At 52.8% G+C, this 19,536-nt stretch overlaps 1 protein-coding gene across 1 annotated transcript in view; it reads left to right on the plus strand.

Annotated features, from left to right (window-relative positions):
• The window catches only part of ATP13A1 (ATPase 13A1), a gene marked incomplete in the record, with an annotated part of 31,758 nt that extends 15,174 nt beyond the window's left edge, over positions 1-16,584 (plus strand). Inside the window, 12 exon segments of the mRNA XM_014587304.2 lie at positions 5,390-5,515; positions 6,676-6,784; positions 10,849-11,048; positions 11,127-11,223; positions 14,237-14,397; positions 14,464-14,578; positions 14,660-14,856; positions 15,378-15,520; positions 15,739-15,850; positions 15,988-16,131; positions 16,205-16,374; positions 16,421-16,584. Coding sequence (XP_014442790.1) covers positions 5,390-5,515; positions 6,676-6,784; positions 10,849-11,048; positions 11,127-11,223; positions 14,237-14,397; positions 14,464-14,578; positions 14,660-14,856; positions 15,378-15,520; positions 15,739-15,850; positions 15,988-16,131; positions 16,205-16,315 — 1,515 coding nt within the window.
• Positions 16,585-19,536: the final 2,952 nt, after the last annotated feature.

Consider the following 19,536-nt stretch of genomic DNA (forward strand, 5'->3'; position numbering starts at 1 on the left):
TTATTTATTTATTTATTCTTCAATTTGACCAGACAGAGAGAGGGAGAATGAGAAGGCAAGCCACCAGGTCTGGGACTTGAACCATGCATGGTCAGCCATGTGGGAGTCCAGCACCTTAACCACCATGCCATCTGCCGGCCCTAGCTGTTCATTTACTAATTTTTTGTTTATAATTACTTTTTTCCCACTCATTTCATGAGAGAGACATCACCCCCAATGAGGTCTTGATCCCACGACCCACAATCTACCCTCAGCTGGGTACACATGGATGTGAACCAAAAACCTTCCCATGTGTGTCTGCTTTGCAGAGCATTGTATTTTACCACTGTGCCACCGCTGACCTCTACCACATGTGATTTCGTCCTCTCCCCACCCCCAGCTACTACTTTAGGAGGCCCTAAGCAGCACTGGGTACTTGGTTCCCCACTGTGGGACCTGGTTCATGAAATGCTCTTCATGCCGAGCACACCCAGGTCTCCCCTCCTGTCCCTGCTCCGGCTGTCCTGTGTACCTCCCACCCCAGAAATGCCCGGAGGCTTGTTGGCTCCCCCATCTCCTGCTCAGCTCTACTCCTGCCATGCCTGACAGCTGGTCATAGCAGCATCCTGGGCTCTCACCCCATGTCCTATCACCCACAGAGCCCATCCTCCTGGCTCGTCTGCTGACATGACTGCTGCTTGGCCTGCTTCTGCCTTGGCCTGCCCCTGTCAGCTACAAGATCCTCCAGAACTTTAGGACAAGCCACAGCACTGTGTGCTGAGTCCAGGTCCAGACCGTGCTCAGCTGGTGCATGCTCATTGGCCTCACGCCCTGCCTCACTCCTGCACCTGGGCCCCTTCTTCCCAGGAACACAGGCCTGACTCCCTCTAGATGCTGCCCCTCAGTCCTGTCTGCCCCATTGCCCACATTCACACCTTAGGCATTCCACACCCTGTTCTGTGATTGCCCTTGTCCATCTCCCCTGGTAGAAAGTGGGCTCTCTGGGACCAGTAGTTACTGTAATGGCTATGTCGCTGAACTTCCATGTAGTCAACCGCAGTTCGAGTCCCGGATCCAGTGGCTTAAACTCACGCCAGGCGCATGTGCGTGCATGCCCAAGATCCTGAGAGGAGAGTGGAGGAGAAGGGATTGAGGTGTGGCCATCCCCCCTGGGGGGTGATTTCTTGCTGTCTGTCTGTCTGTCTCTGTCTCTCTGGCGAGCGCATGCGCCCTATAGCAAAAACCTCTCCCAAAAAAAAGAAAAAGAAAGTGGGCTCTTTGAGGGCAGGAGGTTTTCCTTAATTCTTTGGGTTCTTTTGTTTGTTTGTTTTTTTGTTTTTTCCGGAGAGGTTTTTGCTATAGTGTGCATGCGCTTGCCAGAAAGACAGAGAGAGACAGAAAGCGAGAAATCATCCCCCAGGGGGCATGGCCATGCCACAATCCATCCTCCTCCATTCTTCTGTTGGAATCCTGGGCACACACACCAGCGTGAGTATAAGCCACCAGGTCTGGGAATTGAACTTCAGTCAACTACATGGGAGTCCAGCAACATAGCCATTACTCCAGCTGCTGGTCCCTCCTTAATTCTTGATACACGGTGGCAGGGGTGGGTTTCAGTCTGTTCCATGGTTAGTAAGAGAAAATACCTGAGACTGAATAACAGGAGAGCACAGTTTATTCAGCTCATGACTTAGAGGTCCTGGTCTGGGGGCTTTTATCTGGTGGGTTTTCCAGTTGGTGGGTCCTGAGGCCATGCAGGATGTCATGGCATGAGGGGACAGGCATGTGCATCTATGTAACCATCCATGTCTCCTGGTCTTTCCTGCTCCCTAGGACCCTCCGCCCAAGGAATCAATCATAGGGCCCTCTAACCACTTAATTACTTCCAAAGACCTTTGTTTTTTGTTTTTGTTTTGTTTTTTTTTTACAGAATTATTTTATTTTTAAACTTTATTTACTTATTGTAATTTGACCAGAGAGGGAGAGAGAGAGAGAAACAGAGAGACAAAGGGAAAGTAGGAAAGCAAGCCGCGAGGTCCAGGACTCGAACCATGATCCACCACGTGGGAGTCCAGCACCTTAACCACCACGCCACCTGCCGCCCCTCCCCCTTTTTCTTAATGTGTTTGTTTTGGTTTGTTTTTTGTTTTTTTTTTTTTCTTTTGCCCTACTTGTCAGACAGAGACAATGAGAGGGAAAGTAAAAAACCACCCCCCAAGGGGTATGGCCACACTGTAATCCCTTCACCGTTCTCCACCTGGGACCTTGGGTACGCATGCACACGCACACACACACACACACACACACACACGCTCAACATGATTTTCAAGCCGCGGGGTCTGGGTCTGGACCAAACCATGGTCGCCCACTTGGGAGTCCAGCAACGTAACTGCTACATCATCTGCTGGCCCCAAGGCCTGCCTTGTCTAAACCATGAAGAGAGTAAATTTTCTATCACTACCTTCACTTCACAGTCCTTTCTCACTGCATAAATTTTGGTGGATGTGAACCATGGCAGTAAGGATTATTTGACTAAGTGCAGGAGAGTCCCAGCCTCATCAACGCAGAACTGAGCCACAGGGGCTCTGTGACTTGCCTCTGTCCACAGCCAGGAGGTCTAGCCACAGTGGGGACCTAGACCACTCCACCCTCCTGGCTCGTCTGCTGACATGACTGCTGCTTGGCCTGCTTCTGCCTTGGCCTGCCCCTGTCAGCTACAAGATCCTCCAGAACTTTAGGACAAGCCACAGCACTGTGTGCTGAGTCCAGGTCCAGACCGTGCTCAGCTGGTGCATGCTCATTGGCCTCACGCCCTGCCTCACTCCTGCACCTGGGCCCCTTCTTCCCAGGAACACAGGCCTGACTCCCTCTAGATGCTGCCCCTCAGTCCTGTCTGCCCCATTGCCCACATTCACACCTTAGGCATTCCACACCCTGTTCTGTGATTGCCCTTGTCCATCTCCCCTGGTAGAAAGTGGGCTCTCTGGGACCAGTAGTTACTGTAATGGCTATGTCGCTGAACTTCCATGTAGTCAACCGCAGTTCGAGTCCCGGATCCAGTGGCTTAAACTCACGCCAGGCGCATGTGCGTGCATGCCCAAGATCCTGAGAGGAGAGTGGAGGAGAAGGGATTGAGGTGTGGCCATCCCCCCTGGGGGGTGATTTCTTGCTGTCTGTCTGTCTGTCTCTGTCTCTCTGGCGAGCGCATGCGCCCTATAGCAAAAACCTCTCCCAAAAAAAAGAAAAAGAAAGTGGGCTCTTTGAGGGCAGGAGGTTTTCCTTAATTCTTTGGGTTCTTTTGTTTGTTTGTTTTTTTGTTTTTTCCGGAGAGGTTTTTGCTATAGTGTGCATGCGCTTGCCAGAAAGACAGAGAGAGACAGAAAGCGAGAAATCATCCCCCAGGGGGCATGGCCATGCCACAATCCATCCTCCTCCATTCTTCTGTTGGAATCCTGGGCACACACACCAGCGTGAGTATAAGCCACCAGGTCTGGGAATTGAACTTCAGTCAACTACATGGGAGTCCAGCAACATAGCCATTACTCCAGCTGCTGGTCCCTCCTTAATTCTTGATACACGGTGGCAGGGGTGGGTTTCAGTCTGTTCCATGGTTAGTAAGAGAAAATACCTGAGACTGAATAACAGGAGAGCACAGTTTATTCAGCTCATGACTTAGAGGTCCTGGTCTGGGGGCTTTTATCTGGTGAGTTTTCCAGTTGGTGGGTCCTGAGGCCATGCAGGATGTCATGGCATGAGGGGACAGGCATGTGCATCTATGTAACCATCCATGTCTCCTGGTCTTTCCTGCTCCCTGGGACCCTCCGCCCAAGGAATCAATCATAGGGCCCTCTAACCACTTAATTACTTCCAAAGACCTTTGTTTTTTGTTTTTGTTTTTGTTTTTTTTTTACAGAATTATTTTATTTTTAAACTTTATTTACTTATTGTAATTTGACCAGAGAGGGAGAGAGAGAGAGAAACAGAGAGACAAAGGGAAAGTAGGAAAGCAAGCCGCTAGGTCCAGGACTCGAACCATGATCCACCACGTGGGAGTCCAGCACCTTAACCACCACGCCACCTGCCGCCCCTCCCCCTTTTTCTTAATGTGTTTGTTTTGGTTTGTTTTTTGTTTTTTTTTTTTTCTTTTGCCCTACTTGTCAGACAGAGACAATGAGAGGGAAAGTAAAAAACCACCCCCCAAGGGGTATGGCCACACTGTAATCCCTTCACCGTTCTCCACCTGGGACCTTGGGTACGCATGCACACGCACACACACACACACACACACACGCTCAACATGATTTTCAAGCCACTGGGTCTGGGTCTGGACCAAACCATGGTCGCCCACTTGGGAGTCCAGCAACGTAACTGCTACATCATCTGCTGGCCCCAAGGCCTGCCTTGTCTAAACCATGAAGAGAGTAAATTTTCTATCACTACCTTCACTTCACAGTCCTTTCTCACTGCATAAATTTTGGTGGATGTGAACCATGGCAGTAAGGATTATTTGACTAAGTGCAGGAGAGTCCCAGCCTCATCAACGCAGAACTGAGCCACAGGGGCTCTGTGACTTGCCTCTGTCCACAGCCAGGAGGTCTAGCCACAGTGGGGACCTAGACCACTCGGCCACTGCCAGACCCATCTGCCTCTCCCTCTTGACCTTAGTGTCCTTCCTGTGAGTCAGGGTCTTCCTTTACCTCTCCCAACCCCAGCCCTGTCACACAAGGCTGCCGTTGTTGGGACCAGCAGTTAGCGTAATTGCTATGTCACTGGACTCCCATGTAGTCGACCACGGTTCGAGTCCCAGACCTGGTCACTTAAATTCACGCCAGGCACGTGTGCGTCCATGCCCAAGATCCCAAAAGGAGAATGGAGGAGAAGGGATTGTGGCATGGCCATCCCCCCTAGGGGGTGATTTCTCGCATTCTGTCTCTGTCTTTCTCTGTCTGTCTGGCGAGCACACGCGCCCTATAGCAAAAACCTCTCCAAAAGAAAAAAAAAACCTCTCAAATAAATAAATAAAACAAAAAAAGGAAAAAGAAAAAAAATATGAAAGACTGCCGTTCTTGAGGGAGTCTGTTGCCCTCCTGGCTCCCGGCATATGTTCAGAGCTCAGAAAATACGAGATGTGGGAACCAAGCAGTTAGCATAATGGCTATGTCCCTGGACTTCCATGTAGTCGACCGCGGTTCGAGTCCTGGACCCGGTGGCTTAAACTCACGCCGGGCACATGTGCATGCATGCCCAAGATCCCGAGAGAAGAAGGGATTGCAACGTGGCCATCCCCCCTGGGGGTGATTTCTCACTTTCTGTCTCTCTGTCTCTGGTGAGCACATATGCCCTATAGCAAAAAAAATATATATATATGAGAGGCGTGCAAATGGTGAGAGAGCACTTTCTCTTTCCACAGGCCCGGGAGGTCAAGCGGGAGGCCCTGGAGTGCAACCTCAAGTTCGTCGGCTTCATCGTGGTCTCCTGTCCGCTCAAGGCCGATTCCAAGGCCGTGATCCGTGAGATCCAGAACGCATCCCACAGGGTACAGGGCGGGGTTTGGCTCTGTCCTGCGCATAGGGTGTCATAGAGGCAAGGGACCGACAGCAGAGGACGATTCCAGCCTCGCAGTGGGGAGCTGAGGGCAGGCACCCAGGTCTTCACAGCAAGGAGATGGGGGATTCAGGCCAAGCTTGATCACAGCTCGGGTCCTTGCATCACTGTCCCCACCTCATGTATCCTCCACGGCATCCCTGAGAGGTGGGGGCTGTGCTCTGCATTCTCCCAACCACCGCCATGCTATGAGGAATGAAACAGCCTCTGGGGATTGAGGATAGGCAGACATACTTTTCTTTCTTGGTGGTTTTTGTCCATCTATAGCAGTTGACATTTTCTTTTTTTTGGTTTTTTTTTGGAGAGGTTTTCAGTATAGGGCGCGTGCGCTCGCCAGACAGACACAGAGAGACAGAAAGACAGAAAGTGAGAAATCACCCCCCAGGGGGATGGCCATGCCGCAGTCCCTTCTCCTCCATTCTCCTCTCGGGATCTTGGGCACACGCGCCCGGCGTGAGTTTTAAGTCACCGGGTCCGGGACGCGAACCGCGGTCGACTACGTGGGAGTCCAGCGACATAGCCATTATGCTAACTGCTGGTTCCCAGTTCACATTTTCTATTTGGGGACTCAGGATGCATTTCTGGGTGTTGAGTGCAGTAGCAATTTTGCTGGTGACTGGGGCAGGCAGATGACACGATTGGTGTCCCACAAGCCCTTCAAGGTTCTGTCCTCCCCATCACCGGAACGTTTCTCTCATGGGCAGCTACCAAGCCAAGAGAGTCCACAGCGAGAACTTGTTCTCAGTTTGTATTCAAATAAAAGCCGTGGGTATTCTCAGAAGGCATATGAGGTGGTCTTTAAAAACCTCGTGAGAAAATGTATATTGTGGAGAAAACCATTCATTTCTAATTGTTTTTCCATCAACTTTTTGAAATTCTCTCATCCGTGTGTCATTTGCCTGAAACCCCTGTGTGGGGTGGATTGTGACCCCCAGAAATTCATTTAGAGTCTCCATGTAGAAAGCCAAGACCACTCTCTCCCTGCCCCCAATCCCACCACGGCCTCCGCTGGGAGGAGACTGGAGGCTAGGAGTTCTGAGGTGCTGCCCCACTGGGCCTGCTGAGGTGAGCCTCCACCCCTTTCTCCCCAAGGTGGTCATGATCACAGGAGACAACCCGCTCACCGCCTGCCATGTGGCCCAGGAGCTGCACTTCATTGAAAAGGCCCACACGCTGATCCTGCAGCCTCCCTCCGGGAAAGGTGAGCCCCTGCACTGTGGGTGCGCAGGGAGCCCTGAGTTCAAGAACAGCTTGCATCCCACCTGCCCATCTGCCAGCCAGGCCTCAAAGCAGTACGGCGATCTCAAGTGCCTGGCACCAGTGACCACAGTCCCAGCCCAATGGGCATCTAGGCCAGACACACCTCTACCTCATAGGTGGGAACTCTCTGGAGCTCGGGCAGCAGAGGGGCCCTCACTGGGTCCCTGGTTCTGGGATCTGCAGCATCGACAGACAGTAGTGAAGTCTTGGTTAGTCACCGCAGCTCAGGCTCCCGTCACAGGTGGAGGCTGCTCCAGGTGCACCTTCTCACTCTCTCGTCCTCACACTTGTTTGGGCCCAGCAGGCTTCCAGAGCCAGGGACGACTCCTGCCCCCAGAAGTCTGGTGGCTCTTTGCCAAGTGCACAGATCCTCCGTAGAGAGGAGTACCTGTTACCACATCAGTTCTTCCACCCCAGCCGGCCACACACAGGTGGCTTGTTTCCCCTGCCCCGGAGAAGGAAGCAGACTGAGCCAGCTCTTGGGGCCCCTGCTTTGTAGACACAGAAACAAGCTCATAAGCAGACCTATTTCTCCAGATCACTCAGCATCCCCCTAGAAAGGATTTTTTTGGGGGGGTGGGGGGTTTGCTAAAAGGCGCGTGCGCTCACCAGTAAGAGAGAGACAGAAAGCAAGAAATCACTCCCCAGGGGGGATGGCCACGCCTCAGTCCCTTCTCCATTCTCTCGGGATCTTGGGCACGCACGCACACGCGCCCGGCGTGAGTTTAAGCCACCAGGTCCGGGACTCGAACCGCAGTCAAGTACATGAGAGTCCAGCGACATAGCCATTACGCTAACTGCTAGTCCCTTTTTTAAGTTTTTGCCATAGAGCATGTACACTCGCCAGAGAGACAGTGAGAGAGAAAGTGAGATATCACTCCTCCAGGGAATGCCACAATCTCCCCTTCTCCATTCTCTTGGGATTTGGGGCCCACATGCACACATACCCGATGTGATTTTCAATCTGCCAGGTCCAGGACTGAAATCCTGGTCTGCCACATGGGAGCCCAGCACTTTAACCACTACTCCTGTTGGCCCCTGGTGAAGGATTTGAACCCAGGCTGTCTGTCTCTAGAGTTTACGCCTCCCAGCCTTTTCCAAGTGACTACTTTGAGTTAGACCCAGGGGAAGACAAATCCAGCCCCAGCACCTCGCAACTGGTGATGTAGGGTCTGTCAGTCAGACACATGTCCCAGTGCTGGGGATGAGGCCCCAGGAGGTCTTCTGTGCAGAACGTGGGCTGGGAGCAACAAGGGTCCTAAGAGGAGCCAAGCAGAGCAGGGACCTTGCAGGGCAACAGGTGGTTAACATTCATAGGGTGTCCAGGAGTGCTAGGTAGAACCCAGCTAAGGCAGCTTCTGGAACCTTCTAGCAACTTCTCAGAGGATGCAGAGTTTTGTTTTTGTTTTGTTTTTCTGTCTGTACTTTTTTTTTTTTTTTTTTTTTTTTTTTTTTTAAGTTTATTTCTTACATGAGAGAGAGGTAGAGGTAACCCTAACAGAGTCTTCACACCGTGGTTCACTCCCTGCCTCAGCCAGCATGCTCTCAGGGAGGTCCCAAGACCCAAACCCAGGACATTTCCAGTGTGGTCCAATTGTATTACTAATGCCTGGCCGTACTGTCTGCAGACTCTTAATCTCAGATCTGTTTCCACCGCAGTCCTGGGTGCCAGGTTCTTGCAGAGCCCAGGGGCCATGGGCAGGTGGCCTGGAGGGGACAATCAAATCTGTTGACTGACAAGCAGTGTGACTAAGCAAATGGCTAGTAAAAGCCAGGCCGAGGATGAGCAGTTCAGTGCGGAGTGGGCTAGGAGGCCATCCTGAGCCTCAGAGCCCAACATCCAAGCCAGGGAGAAAGAGGAAGTGGTTTTGTTTCTTTTTTATTTTTTTTTCTTTGAGAGGTTTTTGCTATAGGGTGCATGCGCTCGCCAGAAAGAGAGAGACAAAAAGCAAGAAATCAACCCCCAGGGGGATGGCCATGCCATAATCCCTTCTCCATTGACCTCTCAGAATCTTGAGTGCACACACATACACACACACACACGCACCTGGCGTGAGTTTAAGCCACCGGGTCTGGGACTCGAACCGCAGTCAACTACATGGGAGTCCAGCAACATAGCCGTTACACCAACTGCCGGTCTCAGGAAGTGGTTTGAGAGCACAGTTAGTGGACCGGGAACCTGGCCCTGGGAAAAGCCGGATTTCAGGTGTATCATGGAGCCAGGGATTCATCAGGTGAGGGTCCCGTGGTGCAGGGAGTGTGTGTGTGTGTGTGTGTGTGTGTGTCTTTGTTTTCCATGCCACGACTGAGTACCACAGGCAGGGCATTCAGAAAGCACAGAGGTTTGCGCTTGGCTCACAGCTCTGCTGCCTGAGAAGTTCAAGGTCAGCAGGCTGGCATCTGGCCAGGGCCACCTTGCCATGTCGTAACACCAAGAGGGCATCGCACGGCAAGAGGACAAAAGCTGGTCTCTCTTCATCAAGCCTCTAATGCCATTCACCCACTAAGGTGACTTTGGGGGCCAGATGGTGGTCCCGTAAAATGGGACCTCTGCGAGACTGAGCCAGGAAGGTTCCAGGGTTGCAGCTGGAGAACTGAGGTTTTTGCTATAGGGCACGTGCGCTCGCCAGGCAGAGAGAAACAGAAAGCGAGACATCACCCCCCACCCAAGGGGGATGGCCACGCTGCAGTCCCTTCTCCATTCTCCTCTTGGGATCTTGGGCACGTACACACATGCTCCTGGCATGAGTTTTAAGCCACCGGGTCCAGGACGCGAACTGCGGTCAACTACATGGGAGTCCAGCGACAAAGCCATTACGCTAACTGCTGGACCCATCAGCTGGAGAACTTGTTGAGTTCACTGGACACCCTGTGCATGTGGTACGGGATTGGCTGAGGCTGGCAGCATCGAGGCCCTATTGGGTGTGCCGTCTGTGTGTCTCCTTCCTTCCTTTATATGTATGTATATGTTAAGCTTTATGTGTACATATATGTGTATATTAAGCTTTATATATTTACACATGTGTGTTTGTACACATAAATGAATTTGAGGATTGAGGGGTTTTTGTTTGCTTTGATTTTGCCAGAGGGCCTATGTACATACCAGAGAGAAAGGGAGGAAGCATCTCCGATGGGGCAGGGTTACCCACTCATAGGGTGTGATCACCACACGATTCTTCCTCCTCTACCATCTCTCCCTCCTGTCGGGATTTCGTGCATACACACCACCACCCCAGCATGTTTGTCAAGCTAGCGGGTCTGGGACTAGAATTGAAACTGCAGTCAGCCATGTGAGATCCTCCACCTTAACCACCAGGCCATGGAGCCAGCCTGGGGATTTAAGTTTCTAATGGGGGCCAGCAGATGGCATAGTGGTTACATTGCTGGTCTTCCAGTTCGAGTCCCAGACCCAGCGGCTTGAAACACATAGGGGGCATGTGCGTGCGTGCCCAAGATGCCGAGAAGAGAATGGAGGAGAAGGGATTGCGGCGTGGCCATCCCCTCTGGGGGGTGATTTCTCACTTTATCTCTCCAGAGAATGCACGTGCCCTGTGGAAAAATAATTATCTTTAAAAAAATGTTTCTCTCACTTCTCTGTCTGTCTCTGTTCCTCTATGGTCACATTAAAATAAAATAAAGATCAAATAATTCTTTTTTTTTTTTTTTAAGAGGTTTTTGCTATAGGGCGTATGCACTCGCCAGAAAGATAGAGACAGACAGAAAGTGAGAAGGGACAGATGGTTTAGCTTCTGTGGTCAGTCTGCCTGGGATCAAAATTCAGCCCTGTCACATGATCCCACATGGCTTATAGCTCAGGCCCTGAGTTCCCAGTTCTCCCCGTACCGGAGGGTTTTATGTACGTTCTCTGTGGAGCACCCAGGTGTCTGGGCTGGATGTCATCCAGGCAGGGGTTGTGGGGGGGATACGGAGCTAGGAGCTCTGGAGGGGAAACCAGCTAGTGCTCTATGTTCTGAACCTGGGTGACTGAGCCCCCATCTTCCGCAGGCCAGACGTGCCAGTGGCGCTCTATCGACGGCACCATCGTGCTGCCGCTGGCCCGGGGCTCCCCAAAGGCACTGGCCGCGGAGTACGCGCTGTGCCTCACGGGGGACGGCCTGGCCCACCTGCAGGCCTCGGATCCCCAGCAGCTGCTCCGCCTCATCCCCCACGTGCAGGTGTTCGCCCGCGTGGCCCCCAAACAGAAGGTATGTGTGGGGCCTCGTGGGCGCAGGGGCCTTGGGGCAGATACACAGCCCCTGCTCAGTCCATCTCTGTCCACGCAGGAGTTCGTCATCACCAGCCTGAAGGAGCTCGGCTATGTGACCCTCATGTGTGGGGATGGCACCAACGACGTGGGTGCCCTGAAGCACGCTGACGTAGGTGAGGCTGCATGCGGGTGGACGGGGCCTGCTCCTCCCTCCTGGGTCAGGCCAACACAGCGTGTTGGTTCCTGTGAGGAGGCAGGACCCGAAGAACTCCAGGGCTGCAAGGGCAGAAGGAGATTGAGTGTCCATGAGATGGGGTGGGAACAGGGCAAGTGAGACATGCAGACAGAGCAGCTCAAAACTGGATTGCCACTGGGTCATGGCCTTGGGTTTCTGTCAGAAAAGCAAGTGTTAGGGACCAGCGGATGTCCAGGTGTAATGGTTACATTGCTGGACTCCCATGTAGTCCACTGCGGTTCGAGTCCCAGACCCGGCAGCTTAAGACTCAACACCGGGTGCGTGTGCGTGCCTACCCAAAATCCCAGGTGAATGGAGGGCTACAGAGGAGTGATTTCTTGCTTTCTATCTCTCAGGCGAGCACATGCACCCTGTAGCAAGAAAATAAAAAAAACACTCTAAACTAAAAAAAAGAAAGAAAAACAGATGTTAAGTTGAATTTCAGAGATCTACCTGATGTAGTTTTTGTACTTTTTCAGTATTAATCCACTTATCTGCTGAAGCATTTATCAGGTTTTCTTTTGTGTGTTGTGGGGGGTGGTGGTCTTTACAAGAAGGAGAAAAGGATGGGACCAGCAGTTGGCATAATGGCTGTGTCGCTGGACTCCCATGTAGTCCAACTGCGGTTCGAGTCCTGGACCCCGTGGCTTAAACTCATGCCAGGCGCGTGTGCGTGCATACCCAAGATCCCGAGAGAATGGAGGAGAAGGGATTGTGGCGTGGCCATCCCCCCTGGGGGGGGGTGATTCCTCACTTTCTGTCTCTCTGTCTTGCTGGCGAGCGCATGCACCCTATAACAAACAATCTCTCCCAAAAAAAGAAAAATAACGAGAGAAAGAAGGAAAGGAAGAAAGAGAGGCATATTTGACAGGGTCTGGCCATGTCGGGATCCTCCTGCCCAGCCTTCTGATAAGTTAGGGTCACAGGTATGCACAACCATACCTGGCATGTTCACATTGGCCTAGGAAACAAACCGGGTCTCCAAATGTGACTTCCCAAGCAATGGCGCCCCCAGGGCCTCTCAGGTATGATTTTCCTATTTACCTCCTAGAATTATGCTCCTTGGTCGTGAGTGTATGTAGAAATCTGTTTTGTTTTGGTTTTTTTAAGTCAAGGAACGGCAATCCTCAACGGGTCCTACTTACACTGCAGTTCTTTCTCCTCCAAATCGCCATCTTGTTAGGAATCCTTGACACTATGTTTGAACCTGCCTAGTTTTTTGGTTTTGATTTTATTTTTTTAGATTTTTGCCATGCACTTGACAGAGAGAATGGCCACACCACTGTTCCTTTTTCTCCAGTCTCCTCTCAGGATTTTGGGCACACAGGCACACACTCCTAGTATGTTTTTCTTTTCTTTTCTTGAGAGGTTTTTGCTATAGGGTGTGTGTGCTCACCAGAAAGATAGACAGAAAGCGAGAAATCACCCCCCAGTGGATAATCCATTCTCCTCTCCGGATCTTAGGCACGCACGCACGCACGCCCAGCGTGAGTTTAAGCCACCGGGTCTAGGACTCAAACCGCAGTCAACTACATGGGAGTCCAGAGACATAGCCATTACGCCAACTACTGGTCCCCCTAGTATGTTTTTCCACCCACTGGGTCCAGGACTTAAACTGCACAGTAGGCCACGTAGGACCCAGTACCTTAACCACCATGTCACCCCCTGGCCCTAACCCAGTCTGTTTTTTGTTTTTTGGGGGGGAGTTTTTGTTTGTTTAAGTTCTTCGCCATAGAATGCATGTGTTCAACAGAGATACAGAAAGCGAGAAATCACCCCCTGGGGAGATGGCCATGCTGTAATCCCTTCTCCATTCTCCTCTCAGGATCTTGGGCATGCATGCATATGCCCCCAGCATGAGTTTAAGCCACCGGGTCTGGGACTCCAACAGCGGTTGACTATATGGGAGTCCAGTGACATAGCCACCATGCCAACTGCTGGTCCCATATGAAGAATAGTGTTATGAGTCTCCCGGGCCAGAGTTCATTTTCTGATCGGCCATGTGGGATTCAGCTTCCTCTACACAGGACTTAATTGCTGTGCTTGTTTTGTTCTGTTTTGTTTTTCCTTTCTTTTTTTTTAAAGACAGCTATGCCATTTTTTTTTATTTAATTTTATTTATTTATTGTTATTCTTCCATTTTATCAGGCAGAGAGTGAGAGAAAGGGAGAATAAGAAAGCAAGCCACCAGGTCTAGGACTCAAACCTCAGTCGGCCATGTGGGAATCCAGTGCCTTCACCGCCACACCACCTGGTGGTCCCTGTCTTGTTTTGTTTTGTTTTTTTGGAGAGGTTTTTGCTGTAGGGTGTGTGCGCTCACCAGAAAGACAGAGAGACAGGGAACGAGAAATCACCCCCCAGGGGGATGGCCACGCCGCAATCCCTTCTCCTCCATTCTCCCTCCTCTCAGGATCTTGGGCACGCACGCACACATGCCCGGCGTGAGTTTAAGCCACCAGGTCCGAGACTCGAACCATGGTCGACTACATGGGAGTCCAGCAACATAGCCATTACGCTAACTGCTGGTCCTGTTTTGTTTTGTTTTGTTTTGTTTTAAGAGAGACTTTTTGCTATAGGGTACACATGTTCACCAGAGAGACAGAAAACGAGAAATCGCTCCCTCGGGGTGGCCACGCCGCAATCCCTTCCCTATCCTCCTCTCAAGATCTTGGGCATGCTCGCACGCATATGCACCTGGTATGAGTTTGAAGCCACCGGGTCCAGGACTAGAACTGCTGTCAACTCTGTGGGACTCTAGCAATGTAACCATTACACCATCTGCTGACCGCATGTTTTCTTGAGTAACTCGTAGGAAGCAAGGTGTACATGCTCTGAGGTCTCCTTAGGGAGGTGAAGTGCAAGTGGGGAGGTTTGGAAACTGTTCTAGATGAAAACAACAGAGGGGCCTGGGGTCAGTGGCCTCCGGCTCTGACACAGTGTCCCTACCCCAGGTGTGGCACTCCTGGCCAACGCCCCCGAGCGGGTTGTAGAGCGGCGGCGGCGGCCCCGAGACAGTCCGACCCTGAGCAACAGTGGGGTCAGGGTCACTTCCAGGTCAGCCAAGCAGAGGTCAGGGCTGCCACCCCCCGAGGACCAGCTGACTTCCCAGCGGGTGAGTCTTGGGCTGGGAGGCCCCACAGCGCCGTGGCCCCCCCCCGCCGCTACCCGACCCCAACAGGACCGCCTGAGCCAGGTGCTGCGGGACCTCGAGGACGAGAGCACGCCCATCGTGAAGCTGGGCGACGCCAGCATCGCGGCGCCCTTCACCTCCAAGCTCTCGTCCATCCAGTGCAGTGAGTCCCACCCCCAACCCCAGCGCCCACCTGCCCCTGCCTGGCGCCCCGCCCACACCCGCCTCCCCTGCCACCCTCCAGTCTGCCACGTGATCAAGCAGGGCCGCTGCACGCTGGTGACCACGCTGCAGATGTTCAAGATCCTGGCGCTCAACGCCCTCATCCTGGCCTACAGCCAGAGTGTCCTCTACCTGGAAGGAGTCAAGTTCAGCGATTTCCAGGCTACCCTGCAGGGGCTGCTGCTGGCCGGCTGCTTCCTCTTCATCTCCCGTTCCAAGGTGGGCCCCACACATGCTGGGGAGGCATGGGCCGGCCAGGGCCAGCCATTGCAGGCATCACCCCGGATTGGAAATTTTGTTCTGTTTGGGGTTTGGTGGGGGGTTGTTTGTTTCTTTGGAGAGGTTTTTGCTGTAGGGCGCGTGTGCTCGCCTGAAAGACAGAGAGACAGAAAGACAGAAATCACCCCCCAGGGGGGATGACCACACTACAATCCCTTCTCCATTCTCCTCTCAGGACCTTGGGCACGCATACACATGCACCCGGCATGAGTTTAAGCCACCAGGTCTGGGACTAAAACCACGGTCGACTATAAGGGAGTCCAGCAACATAGCCATTATGCCAACTGCTGGTCCCATCTGCTTCATGATTTTAAGACCCCCATGATTCCTGGGGTGAGCAAGGACACAGGACCTGGGTCAGGGCAGCAGCCCATGACCCCAGGATTCAGAGGCAGGAAGTCTTACTGCCTGGTGAGCGGCAGAGTGGCCCAGGCCCTGACCCTCTCCCCTTACCACTGCAGCCCCTCAAGACCCTGTCCCGAGAGCGGCCCCTGCCCAACATCTTCAACCTGTACACAGTCCTCACTGTGATGTGCCAGTTCTTCGTGCACTTCCTGAGCCTCGTCTTCCTGTACAGGGAGGCCCAGGCCCGGAGCCCTGAGAAGTAAGTGCTGCCCCTTCCAAGAGGTGATTCCCCCGCAGGGACAATGGGGAAAGATAGGGGGGCAGGAAGACGCCTATGCAAGGGGTGACCAGGAGGGACGTGAGGCGGCTACACAGGCAGGGTCAGTGGGCAGGGCCCTGGCTCGGTGCCAGGCCGAGAGGGAGCCCTAGAGCGCACATGAGCAGGAGCAGGGGCCTGACCTCCACGTGTCCCTGCAGACAGGAGCAGTTTGTGGACCTGTACAAGGAGTTCGAGCCCAGCCTGGTCAACAGCACAGTGTACATCATGGCCATGGCCATGCAGATGGCCACCTTCGCCATCAACTACAAGGTGAGCTGCCCACCGCCCCCCGCCCGGCACACTCACCCACTGGACCCCCGCCGGACAGCGGCAGTCCTCATTCCCAGTCCCCCTCCCTGCAGGGCCGCCCCAAGCAGCCCCTCCTCCTAGCTTCCCTGTCCCGGCAGGGCCCACCCTTCATGGAGAGCCTGCCGGAGAACAAGCCCCTGGTGTGGAGTCTGGCCGTGTCACTCTTGGCCATCGTCGGCCTGCTCCTTGGCTCCTCCCCTGACTTCAACAGCCAGTTTGGCCTCGTGGACATCCCCGTGGAGGTGAGTGGCTACCGGGCGGAGACCTGGGGCCCAGCTGCAGACCCCCGCTCACCGTCTCTCCCCGCCCCAACAGTTCAAGCTGGTCATCGCCCAGGTCCTGCTCCTAGACTTCTGCCTGGCGCTCCTGGCCGACCGTGTCCTCCAGTTCTTCCTGGGGACCCCGAAGCTGAAAGTGCCTTCTTGAGACGGCGGTGCCAGCACCCACTGCCCACCCTGGCTGCCGCCGGGCGGGAGCCCTGCCACCACCCAGGCAGGAAAAAAGTGGCCGTCGGGGGGGGCCCCCTGCCACTACCCAGGAGGGAACACTGCTTCCCCTGACCCCTTGCAGCGAGGCTGCCTGGCCTCGCCCTTGGAAGACTGAGCTGGGACCGCCATGGCCATCAGTGGCCTGGCAAGCGGAACTACCTGGGCCAGCACCTTTGGTAAATAAAGCAGCATCCAAGATTTTAAGAAGCCCTGCCTCTACCTGTGTCTGTGCCCCATGGGGTTGAGAGGGTACGATGGTCTCCAGGAAAGCCCCAGCATCCCCCTCACAGGCCACGTGAGGTTAACGACAGCACCTTCTGCAGCACGTTCACATCAGCAGCCCAAACTCAGCCTGGAAAACTTGGCGGATGTGAAGCAACTCCAGAAAGTTCCTGGAAAATGAAATGAAAATACGAGTTTATTTTGGAGAGGTTTTCGCTATAGGGCGTGTGCGCTCGCCAGACAGACAGAGACAGAGAGACAGAAAGCGAAAAATCACCCCCTAGAGGGATGGCCACGCCGCAATCCCTTCTCCATTCTCCTCTCGGGATCTTGGGTACACACGCACACGCGCCCGGCGTGAGTATTTTTTTTTTTTAAGCCACCGGGTCCGGGACTCGAACCATGGTTGACTACGTGGGAGTCCAGCAACATAGCCATTACGCTAACTGCTAGTCTCTAGTACTCGTTTATTTTGGTGCAAAAAAAATGTTTTTCTGAAGCAGTTTTTTCCAAACTTTTAGAAACCCCTTTTATCTTGGAGGTTTGTTTTTGAGGGGGAAGGGAGTATTTATTTATTTATAATTATTTAATTTTATTTATTCATTCACTTTTTTTTTTTTTTAATTTGACCAGAGAGAAACACACGCACAGACAGAGAAAGTAAGCCACCAGATCCAGGACTCGAACTGTGGTCGGCCATGTGGGAATGTCCAAAACCTCAACCACCACACCACCTGCTGGTCCTTTTTATTTATTTATCTTAATTTGACCAAAGAGGGACAGAGAAAGTGAGAAAGCAAGCCACCAGGTCTGGGGTTTGAACCAGGGTCAGTACCATGTGGGAGTCCAGTGCCCCTAAATCAGCCCCTATCTTAGAGTTAAACACAACCTGTGTTTGGTTTGTTTTGGGGGGGGGTTGGTGAGAGTTAAACGCAGCCTGTGTTTGGTGTTTTGTTTTTTCTATAGGGCACGTGTGCTCGCCAGACAGACAGGGAGAAATCACCCCCCAGGGGGGATGGCCACGCCGCAATCCCTTCTCCTCCATTCTCTCGGGATCTTGGGCACACACGCACGCCTGGCATGAGTTTTATGCCACCGGGTCCAGGACGCGAACTGCGGTTGACCACATGGGAGTCCAGCAACGTAGCCATTACATTAACTGCTGGTCCCAACGCAGCCTGTGTTTTGTTGTCCTTTCTGTCTCCCACTTGAATAGCTCAGGTACTGAAAGGAGGCTTAACAATGGTGTTTATCCTTCCATGATACAAATACCTTCCTCTCAGTGGTGTCTTTGGGCCAGCAGGTGGTGGTAAGGCATTGGATCTCACATAGCCAGCTGCGCAGTTCAAGCCCCAGACCCGGTGGCTTGAACATCATGCCAGGCATGTGTGTGTGTGCATGACCAAAATCCCAAGAGGAGTGGATCTCTCACTTTCCCCTCTCTCTGTCTTCTGGCATGTGTCCTAAAACAGCAATTATGGTCACGACACGACCCCTGGGATCCTGTGCAGCGGAAAGCTGCCACCATCTCACTGGAAAGGCACAGCAGACTGGCAGTGGTGGAATGTGTAGGGAGGGGTCTCCCAGCCTGGGTGTTACTCAGAAGCCTGGCTGGACCCTTATCCTTTCCAAGAACCCACTCGCTGCATCTCAGGAAGCATAGTGTAGGCAGCATGAAAGAATCAGCCTGCTGGAGGTTTTTGCTTCCCCAACAGCCAAGAACTTTAGGAAGCATAGTTCTAAGCGTACTTTAAAGTCTATCTTCAGGGCCAGCCCGTGTCCTGGTGGTTAAGGCAGCTGGATCCCATAAGACCGATTGCATGGTTCAAGTCCTGGACCCGGTGGCATAGAAAATTGGGCATGGAACCAGCAGATGGCATAATGGCTATGTTGCTGGACTCCCACGTAGTCAACTGCAGTTTGAGTCCTGGACCCGGTGGCTTAAACTCAATGCCGAGCACGTGTGCGAGCGTGCCCAAGATCCCAAGAGGAGAATGGAGGTGATGTCTCACTTTCTGTCTGTCTTCTTGTGTCCATCTGGCAAGTGCACACGCTCTATAGCAAAAACCTCTCCATGGAGAAGGGATTGCGGCATGGCCATCCCCCCTGGGGGTGATTTCTCACTTTCTGTCTCTCTGTCTCTGTCTGTCTGGCGAGCGCATGTGCCCTATAGCAAAAACCTCTCCAAAAAAAGGAAAAAAAAAAAAAAAAAACTCTCCAAAAAGAAAAAGAAAACACTGGGCATTTTGTGTGTGGGTGTCCAAAATTCTGAGAATGAAGAAGGGATTGCCATGTGGTTATCATCCTTGGGGTGTTTTCTCACTTTCCCTGTCTGTCTCTGACAAGCACATGCAGTTTATACCAAACAAACAAACACCAAAAAAAAATGTTTTTTTCCAGTCCCAAATTCCAGTGAGTGCTAAGTGTGGGTGCATCTTTACGTTGACACCCTACTCATAGCAAACCCCCAGGATAAGGCTTCTGAACAAACCTTTCCTTTCCCCATCTGGTGCCCAGTTGGGGCCTCAGCACCCTTCTCTACCCATCTGCTTCTGGAAGGGTGTGGTGTGGACTGACACTGTTACCTGGGAGCACCACTGGGGCCCCTGTTCAGAGGGGAAGAGGGAGCAGACCCCACCAGGCAGAGGGGTCAGGTGGAATGCAGGAGGTACCAAATCCCTAACATGATTCTTGGGAAGAGGGCCTGTATAATGGGTGTGTCTGTGCCTCCCCCCAAAACCCCTGTCCCCACTCCTTCAAAGGCCGTACTGTGATTGGGACCTCAAGAGCCTGATCTTGGGACAAGCAGGTGGCGTGGTGGTTAAGGCGCTGAACACTCCCACATGACTGACCACGGTTCAAGTCCCAGACCTGGTGGCTTTCTCTCTCTCTCTCTCTCTCTCTCTCTCTCTCTCTCTCTCTTTATATATATATATA

Source organism: Tupaia chinensis, unplaced genomic scaffold (assembly GCF_000334495.1).
Source record: "Tupaia chinensis unplaced genomic scaffold, TupChi_1.0 Scaffold000201_1, whole genome shotgun sequence".
Lineage (NCBI taxonomy): Eukaryota > Metazoa > Chordata > Mammalia > Scandentia > Tupaiidae > Tupaia > Tupaia belangeri.